General features: G+C 49.4%; 4 protein-coding genes across 4 annotated transcripts; 3 read left to right on the top strand and 1 right to left on the bottom strand.

Annotated features, from left to right (window-relative positions):
- Window positions 1-41: 41 nt before the first annotated feature.
- Z518_05940 (uncharacterized protein) lies at window positions 42-905 on the top strand (the record flags this gene model as incomplete). The annotated part of the gene is made up of 1 exon (XM_013416750.1): window positions 42-905. One exon carries the CDS (start codon window positions 42-44, stop codon window positions 903-905), a length of 864 nt encoding a protein of 287 aa, XP_013272204.1.
- Window positions 906-1,868: 963 nt separating this feature from the next.
- Z518_05939 (uncharacterized protein) lies at window positions 1,869-2,495 on the bottom strand (the record flags this gene model as incomplete). Its single annotated transcript, XM_013416749.1, has 2 exons — window positions 1,869-2,121; window positions 2,167-2,495. 2 exons carry the CDS (start codon window positions 2,493-2,495, stop codon window positions 1,869-1,871), a joined length of 582 nt encoding a protein of 193 aa, XP_013272203.1.
- Window positions 2,496-3,088: 593 nt separating this feature from the next.
- Z518_05938 (uncharacterized protein) lies at window positions 3,089-4,719 on the top strand (the record flags this gene model as incomplete). Its single annotated transcript, XM_013416748.1, has 5 exons — window positions 3,089-3,217; window positions 3,270-3,339; window positions 3,395-3,543; window positions 3,594-3,999; window positions 4,052-4,719. The coding sequence occupies 5 exons, from the start codon at window positions 3,089-3,091 to the stop codon at window positions 4,717-4,719; spliced, it is 1,422 nt and encodes a 473-aa protein (XP_013272202.1).
- Window positions 4,720-6,667: 1,948 nt separating this feature from the next.
- Z518_05937 (uncharacterized protein) lies at window positions 6,668-8,833 on the top strand (the record flags this gene model as incomplete). Its single annotated transcript, XM_013416747.1, has 2 exons — window positions 6,668-7,760; window positions 7,812-8,833. The coding sequence occupies 2 exons, from the start codon at window positions 6,668-6,670 to the stop codon at window positions 8,831-8,833; spliced, it is 2,115 nt and encodes a 704-aa protein (XP_013272201.1).
- Window positions 8,834-9,067: the final 234 nt, after the last annotated feature.

The raw sequence follows: 9,067 nt of genomic DNA, 5'->3' as shown, positions 1-9,067 counted from the left end.
CCACCTCAAGTATACCTGTGAAGGATGTATCCACCAGCAGCATGAGCACCTCTACCACCACCACCTCAAGTATACCTGTGAAGGATGTATCCACTAGCAGCATAAGCACCTCTACCACCACCACCACCACCACCACTAGCAGCTCCGAAGTTGACGCTGCCACAACTACGTCTGCCACCACTATCACAAGCGCTAAAACATGGGCCGATTGGACATCTTCTGCCACCACCGAAAGCAGCAGTTCCCTTGTTGATGCAGTGACAAGTTCAACCACTACCAGTGCCGCAAAATGGTCAGATTGGGCTATATCAAACACCTCCGTCACATCGACTGAAGAACTTGCCGTTAGTACCACTGTTGAGGAATCGACCATGACCTTGACCATGGGCGTTGGAGAATCAGCATCAGTTGTCACCACGACAATCCGCATGACTAAGTCATATACCGTGACTAGCACAATTTATGCCACCATGACTCGACCATCATCTAAACCCGATACTCCTGGGGATATCAAGAATGTTGCAGCAGAGAGTACAGAGCCGACCACCACTCTGATCATGCAATCCACCAACACCGAGACCATGACTGTTACGCCAGTAGAGACTGGAAAAGGGGACGATACTGCAGTGGACGGGAATGGATCTGGTAAAGGAGGAGGCGCATGTGGTGTGTCCTACGTCACTGTCACGGAGATGGTACAGAGCACCGTTACAGTTACTGCCACACCGAGCGAATTCAAGCCCGTCAAACCTACAGTTCCAGTGGCGGTCGCTGATGAATCCACAACCACGGCCACATCGTGGCACGGATTTGGCAACGGCACGCATACAATGATGCATAAGTTCCCTAGCTCGGGCTTCATGACCATGTCCAAGTACGCTACTCCATCAGGTTGGAGGCCATGAATGTCTTGAGGGAAAGGGGTCCATGAGGGATGACTGGTTGTCACAGGAGGAGAGACATTTTCAATTCTTGTACAAATAACCCTTTATTTCGTTTCTATTTCAGCCGATGCCAAAGGGCAGATTTTTTTTCTCCTTCTAAGATGACGACGTTAGGGTGAGAGACACCAACAATACGAACCCAGATCTTTTTGATGGCGCGATACTTGTACCTTGTCATCTTTGCAATGCGTATGTAGCCTCGTGAAAGAGAAAAGGGCCGGTTCGTTGAATCGAGGATTCGAGATCTCTGCACGATGGCCAAAGGTTACCGGACGATCTTTCAGCTTCTGCAGCGTGGTTCTTCCAGTCTCAATAGCCGGTTTGGGTTGATTATCGATGTCAGCTTCCAAGACGCTGGTGGCCCCTCGATTGGGAGAACCGAACCAATTCGCTCCTTGGCTGGTTCGCTACAGATTGTTTGTGGTTCTACCCGTCGAAACCATTTAAGCGAGTCCCTTGCTGGCTGGCCTTCCCATCCCCCGCGTTGATGTTCATCCCATTCCTTAATAATGTGAACTTTGGATTCTACTAGTTACACTGGATTCGTAATTGAAGGATTGTTGTTCATAGCCCTATTCATGCTCTTGGTGCTCTCATGCAATTTGTGGCTTTATGGTGTCTCAATCGTTTCTCCCTGAATCGTTCGAGTCTCGCTTTATGTTTCCCCTCCTAAGCTGTTGTGCATATCATGCTCCCGACGCTCTCATGCAATTTGCAACCTCAGTCTAAGGGCCGATATGCTGCCTCAACCGTTTCTCTCTGAATTGTTCGAGCCTCGCTCCCCCCCCAAAGCTGTTGTCCGTATTCATGCTCCTGACGCTCTTATGCAATTTGCAGCCTCAGTCTAAGGCCGATATGCTGCCTCAATTGTTTCTCTTTTTCCCCCTCATAAGCAGCCGTCTCATGTTCATGCTCTTGACGCTCTCATGCTGGCTCTGGTGTAAGGCCTATGTACTGCCTCAATCGTATCTCTTTCTGTGACCGATCTCCAGTAAGAGCCAAGCCCAGGTCTCTTAAGACAGAATTCAGTACAGCTGCAGACATTTTGGGAATCTCTTCTGACGTAGCAGGAAATCCTTGGATAGCTTCATTAGTTGAAGGGTTGACGAATTCTGAAAGAGGATCAGAGCACTTCGTCAGGAAGGCGTTCTGAGCTCGAGAGGCACCATTGTGATCACTACAGAATTAGTCTTTATTATAACGAACTAAGGGAGAGACTTACGTTGCTTTGACAGAAGACCGAATATCGTCAACCTTCTTGTCAATATCGCCAACTTTCTTGTCAATATCGCCAACTCTCTTGTCAATATCGTCAACTCTCTTGTCAAGATTGCCAACCTTCTTGTCAAGACGATCGAACCTCTTGCCAGTCTCGCGGTCGAGTGTATCGAACTTGTCACCTAGCTGTCGTAGAGCATTTAGAATCGCATTATCAGCATCGAATGGAGGTAGATTGGAAAATTTTCCGACTTCCTCAGCAACATTCTGATAGGATTGACTGAGACGATTAAGATCCGGCTTCGGGCCGAGAAGATTTTGTACGTTGACCATGGCAGAGTTCAGCGTTGGAAGGTAGAAGAGATGGTGAGGTTGAAGATATGGGAGTGATGATGTTTATTTACCAATAAAACGCGTTTAAGCTTTACGACGACGACCCAACGCTTGGCACTGCAAGTTGGGTGCCAGATAGTGCACGTGATTACACCACGTGATTACACGTGCCGCGCGTAGATAGGCATTCTCTACCGCTAACGCAGCACCTAACCGGCAATCCCTTGGCACTCCCCAGCACCTACGGTGGGAGCCTTGGGGCTTGGCAGGAGCTCGCCTCAGGCAAAAGGCCAGTTCCTTTCCTCGACTACAACTTCGTTGACCTGCACATGTTCTTCGTCTTGATTCAACGCCCTTAATGTATGTGATTGCCTGCCTGTACCTGTGTCTGCCGTGTGCTACTTTCTACAATTGCTGACCTTCACAGTCGTCGTGGCTGCGGACCTGCGAGGTGAGGAGGTAAACCGCCTCACACCGAACCCGGACCACTCCTCCCCGCGACATCTCTTTCTTCTTCGACACCACCAATCCACCATATCATCTCTCGCTCTGCCTCTAAGTTTATCTACCCGATCTATTTGACCTTCGAAACCATGGCATCGTCATCTTCAAATGTGGTTGGAGTGCACTACCGAGTGGGCAAGAAAATAGGAGAGGGCTCCTTTGGTGTGATTTTCGAGGGGACAAACCTCCTCAATAACCAGCAAGTTGCCATTAAATTTGTGAGACTCATCGTCCAAGCTTTCTGTTCTGCATACACTCATTGGAAGATAGGAACCGAGAAAGAGTGATGCACCTCAGCTTCGGGATGAGTACAGAACATACAAGATTCTAGTCGGCTGCCGTATGTTGCTCGCCTCAATTGATCAAGGCTCGCCATTGAACTAACTTTGTGACAGCCGGAATCCCTAATGTCTATTACTTTGGCCAAGAAGGCCTGCACAATATTCTCGTGATCGATCTGCTCGGCCCTAGCCTGGAAGATCTTTTCGATCATTGCAATAGACGGTTCTCCATCAAGACCGTGGTCATGGTGGCCAAGCAAATGGTATTAATCTCCACTCACGCCTTCAGTTTAAGCTGCTAAATAGCCCGCAGCTTTCGCGAGTGCAAACAATACACGAGAAGAACTTGATCTACCGCGACATTAAACCCGACAACTTCCTCATTGGCAGGCCCAACACCAAAGCAGCGAATGTCATCCACGTCGTCGATTTTGGCATGGCCAAACAATACCGAGACCCAAAGACGAAGCAACATATCCCTTACCGTGAACGCAAATCCTTATCGGGAACGGCCCGATATATGAGTATCAATACACATTTGGGACGAGAACAGTCACGACGAGATGACCTGGAGGCTCTTGGGCATGTTTTCATGTACTTCCTGAGGGGTGGACTTCCATGGCAAGGGTTAAAGGCCGCCACCAACAAGCAAAAGTATGAGAAGATCGGAGAAAAGAAACAAACCACGGCCATCAAAGATTTGTGTGAAGGCTTTCCTGGTATGTTGGCACCCATTCACGCGTGGCCTGATACACTAATTTTGCATTCTAGAGGAGTTTAACAAGTATCTGAGCTATGTCCGAAACCTCGGCTTTGAGGATACTCCCGATTATGACTTTCTGCGGGATCTGTTTACCCAGGCGTTGAAGAATGCCGGTGAGGTGGAAGATGGTGAATACGACTGGATGAAATTGAATGGAGGCCGTGGTTGGGAGGCCGCCAAGTCTCATCCTTCTGCCCATCATCTACACAACGTCCATCCCCCCCCTGAGGCGTCAGCGCGGGCTCTACATGGAGCATCTGGGGTTCGGGCTCAAGAAGGACAACGGCCATCGCGCGATCGAGGAGCAATATCAGCGGATCGTTTAAACGCCGCGCAGCCCCCACCGCCGTCCCCAGCGAAGCCAGGAGTGGCGGCCATGGGGAAGAGCGCTCGAGATCGCACAAGCGGCGCCGCTGGGGGCAACCTACCGAAGAGAAGTAGTGGATTAGCCGGGCAGATGGATCTCAATACTCCTCCGGCGTCAACTCAAGCCCAATTCCAGAACAGCAATGCCAATCTGGTCGGCCAGCAACCCAGAGTGAGCCCCGCTATTGGAGCCATGCAAAACAATCAGGGACGTCCCACTCAACAACAGGAACAACAACATGGCTTCTTTCACAAGATGATGAAGGCATTATGTTGCGGTAGGTACCGCACCAACGAATTGATTGGATAAGAGAATACTGACGCGTTGGACAGGCTAAGATTGTTTGCTGATTATCACTACTACCGCTTGGTTTTCCGTTGTTTTGATGGAATATTCAGGCGGTGGGAGTTTGGATGAGCTTTAAGTCCTACGGTGGATGGAAAACTACTTCAATCTCTGCATGCCCGAATCCTGATAAAGAAAGGCGACGTTTGATCTTTATTATTTCATTTCGTGTTCACGACGACAAACCTGCTTACAGGAGTCATCCACCTCCATCCCGGAGATAAGGCTGGTGGAACGAAAGAAGTCGAACAACGTTGACGAATCACGATCCCTTTTGCGACTGACAAAATTTTGCGTCCATTTTATCTCATTTATCTGGTCAGCGGGGTGTTATCTATGGAAGCATTTGCAAATAACGAGCAAGGTGTTCATCGAGGACACACAGGCATTCAAAATCATGCTTTCCTGCAGGGAACCCTAAAAAAAGAAAAAAAAGTCCCCAAGACACAAGTGAATGTGAGAAGGGCAGGAGACGGATCAGAGGGACGAAATTGCATCCTTTTATCACGTGTTTTTTTTTTTTTTTTTGACTCTTGTTCTCGTTGTAACATAGAAAGAAAAAGAAAAAGAAAAGCACAGCAAAGACTAGGGGAAGGCCAGGCAAGAAGTAATGAGAAAGATCCTTAACGAAATATCTAGTTTTCATGTTCCATTTCTTTGTGAGTGAGTGGAGCGTGGAGGAATTACACTCGGTTATTGATATCGAGTCGCTTCGTCTTAGCGATGGGTTGTGGTACTTCGTGGCCCCAGGCACACAGCACAGCCACACTCTCGGCGAATTCTTCCATACATCATTGATGTCCCCATGTTCTTGGTGACAAAACCATGGGATAAGAAGGCAAAGACGGGAAATTCTTGAAGGCGACCGATTCGGGTGGATTTGGGATGGATGAAGGAATTTGGCAAACTTCGGTCACGCAGCCCATTGTTTTTCTTTGGAGCAAGGGGGTCAAGTCGGAAAAGATGGAGAATCGCATTCTCGTTGGCGAGCAGTTATGAGAATAGAAGGATGGATAATGTGAGAGATTCTAAATGGGTAAATGGTTGCCTGCAGAAGTAGAAACGTCAGTGAACTGACACTGGCAGTAATGCGGTACTTTGGTGACTTGGGCTGCTAAGTTGGGGGTAGTCCCCGTCAAGACCCCAAAGATCCCAAAGACGAAGAACTCCAAGAAGGTTAAAGCTGCGGTCTTGACTCTGTGACCGCTTGGTTTCCGTTTCAAATGCGCCATCCATCTCACACACCCCCAGACTCACACTTCATTTCCCTTTCCCATTCTCGCTCTCTCCATCTGGTAATATCTATCGTCATTCTCCAAACATTTCTCCTTCAGTTGACTTCTACTGTCTATATTATATTCATCCGTGCTCGTGACTTGGATTACTTTGCCGCTTTTCCGCCTTATCTGTCTCTTCTTCGCCCGCTCCATCGGTGGCCCCCCTCCAGCTTGCTCCTCCGAATCAGTACTTCTCAGTGTCACAAACACACCACTTCTCACTTCATCCTCGCGCTCCTTTACAAAAGTCGCTCGTCATTTGTACAGGCGTCGCGCCCGTCTAAAGGGGGCCTTGACAACATTCAACTACATCATTGGCGGCTCTGTGCGACCTTCTTGTAACAATCCCGCTCTAGCATAGCCTCACTGTGCGGCTGAGTATGATCCTCGCCTGATGTGATCCCACACCTACACAACATCTACTAATTTACTGCGCCACAGGCTGACAGGGCAAGGTACACTCCCATCGCACCTCTCTCCTACCAATTGTCTCAATTTGGAGCCTCGTGTTTGCTTTCCGACCAGCCGTGAGCCTCCCGCAGGAGCCTGGTCCTCCCAGGGACCCGATTCTCCGTCATAACCCCTCTCGTCCACATTCCTCTTGGGACCATAGCTGAACGATTGTGTTAAAAGAGATGGACAGTACTCGGGGCAGATCTCCTTCGAGAGGCAATGCGCAGCACATAAGCCCTCAACCATCCCCAAACCATATTCCCACGACCGTCCCTGGCGTAGATCCTTCGGTCCGGCAAGCTTTGACCACGGGCAAATTCAATACATCATCAGCCTTCAACAATCCGTTTCTCGATCCCCAGCAACAATCAGGCGGTCTCCAGCCCAATCCCGCCGACGGCAATTTCTATCCGAATAGCCAGTACACGCAATCTGTCTTCTCAGAAAGTCAGTTCGGAGGCCCGAATCTAGACCCATCCTTCTCAGACAACAATTTCATGTATCAGGGAGAGAACATGCCCAATGAGTTCACTCAGACATACTCCTTAAACAACACATATGACATGAACCCGCAAAACAACATCAATCCGGCCGAGTTAAGCAAAGTATCTTCTCCACAAGACCACCCATCTCCCAATCTGTACCCGCCAGAGAACCACTCCTCTCAGCCGGGATCGCCTGCCTCTACCAACGGCCAGTTCTACACTCCTCAACATTCCAGACATGCCTCTCTGGATCCTTCGAGCGCTTACGGAGAAAACTATTCCGGAATCAATTTCCAGCAGCATCGGAGAGCACCATCAGATCACTCGGAGATTTCATCGGCTGCCCACTCTCCTTTCCTGGCGCATGCAGAACTACATGAACCGGGTGATCTCAATCATTCCCCCTTTCTTCCTGCCCAACCAGACACTAGCAATGCTTTCGGCATGGAGAGCTTTAGCCTGGGAGAACAGGCCTCTTATCGTTCTCCCCGGCTGATGCCACACATGGAAGGAAACCAATCAGGCCTTGGACTGAATCAACAAGATTTGACTTTGAGTCAACCCATGGGAATTCCGGTCCCAGATGTGTATGCCAGTCAGCCACCTAATTATCCGCCCGTTGTTCCCAGCAATCACATGCGAAATACTTCGGTGGTGTCCGAAATAGGCCAGGCGGATCAATTCGAGCCCCCCACTATCAATATCGAACCCGCGCCAGTTTCGAGGCAACAGAGTTTCGGACCCCAAGGGGAAGGAACAGAAGGAGCTCTCAGTCCTCCATCTTCAAGCAGTATGTCTCTATAGGTGAATCCGGAGCGCAAAACGCTAACTTCGCAAATAGGGGGCCGCAATCGCAGCAAATCTGATGTTACTTTCACACGTCCGTTGTCTCGATCTGGCTCCCCGGGCCTCACGTCAACCAACGTCAACCGTTCCAGCCTTTCGGTACATTCTAGATCTCCGGATAGAGACAGTCGCTCTGTTTCTCGTGAATCGTCTCCAGGACCTGTGGTTGTTTCTGGTCGGGTGGATAAGAATCGCCGAGCGTCCACGTCGTCCATGGGTCAAACTAGGGACTACATCCTGGATTTGGCGGATCCCACCCGACCTAACGCCTCTCCTTCTGGATCAAGTACCCGAATCCAAAAACATCCCGCTACCTTCCAATGTACTCTCTGCCCAAAACGCTTTACTCGCGCCTACAACTTACGATCTCATTTACGAACACATACCGATGAGAGGCCTTTCGTGTGTACGGTGTGCGGGAAAGCCTTCGCAAGACAGCACGATCGCAAACGTCACGAAGGCCTTCACAGCGGCGAAAAGAAATTTGTTTGCAGAGGTGAGCTGAATTCGGCCCCTGGTCAACAATGGGGTTGCGGGAGAAGGTTTGCCAGAGCAGATGCTCTGGGTAGACATTTCCGATCCGAAGCTGGCAGGATATGCATCAAACCGCTTCTGGAAGAGGAAAAAGCGGAACGACAAAACAGGGCAATGATGGAACAGCAACAACATAATCAACATCAACATCACCAACATCAGCAATCACAGTTTGCCCAAGGGGGGCTGCAACCAGTTCCCCAACCAATGATGATAGGGATGGATCCAAGTTCTGGTGCTGGTGGATTTGCTTTGCCTGCAGCTCTTCTCCAACAGTACCCTGCCCTTCAAAATATTGACTGGTCCCAAATTTCCCAAGTCGATGACCAAGGTGACTATAGTGATGTTGGTGGCATGAGCAGAGCCAGTTTTGACGGTTCCAGTGGTGGAGACTACTATGATGAAGAGGGTATCAGCGATGGGTATGCTAGTGGCACTGGTGTCGATTTTTCCAATCCAGGACACCAAATGTATATGAGTTGAGTATATGATGCGGCGGGTCCGAGGTTATTTTGATTTGCTCTAACGATATCCATCTTGTATTTGGAAAGGACGAGTTCAGGCGTTTTAACGGGTCGTTTACAATGGATAGACTTCGGTTTGATGATCACGATGACGGCAAACGACCGAATCGAACCGGAACCATGAATGAAAGATTACGTACTCAACGATACCACTCTGCCTGGAATTATCGAGAATGAAAATGATACAAGTCTT

The sequence above is a fragment of the Rhinocladiella mackenziei genome (assembly GCF_000835555.1).
Source record: "Rhinocladiella mackenziei CBS 650.93 unplaced genomic scaffold supercont1.4, whole genome shotgun sequence".
NCBI lineage: Eukaryota > Fungi > Ascomycota > Eurotiomycetes > Chaetothyriales > Herpotrichiellaceae > Rhinocladiella > Rhinocladiella mackenziei.
The sequence above is the reverse complement of the archived record's forward strand: the minus strand, read 5'-3'. Positions and strand labels throughout refer to the sequence as shown.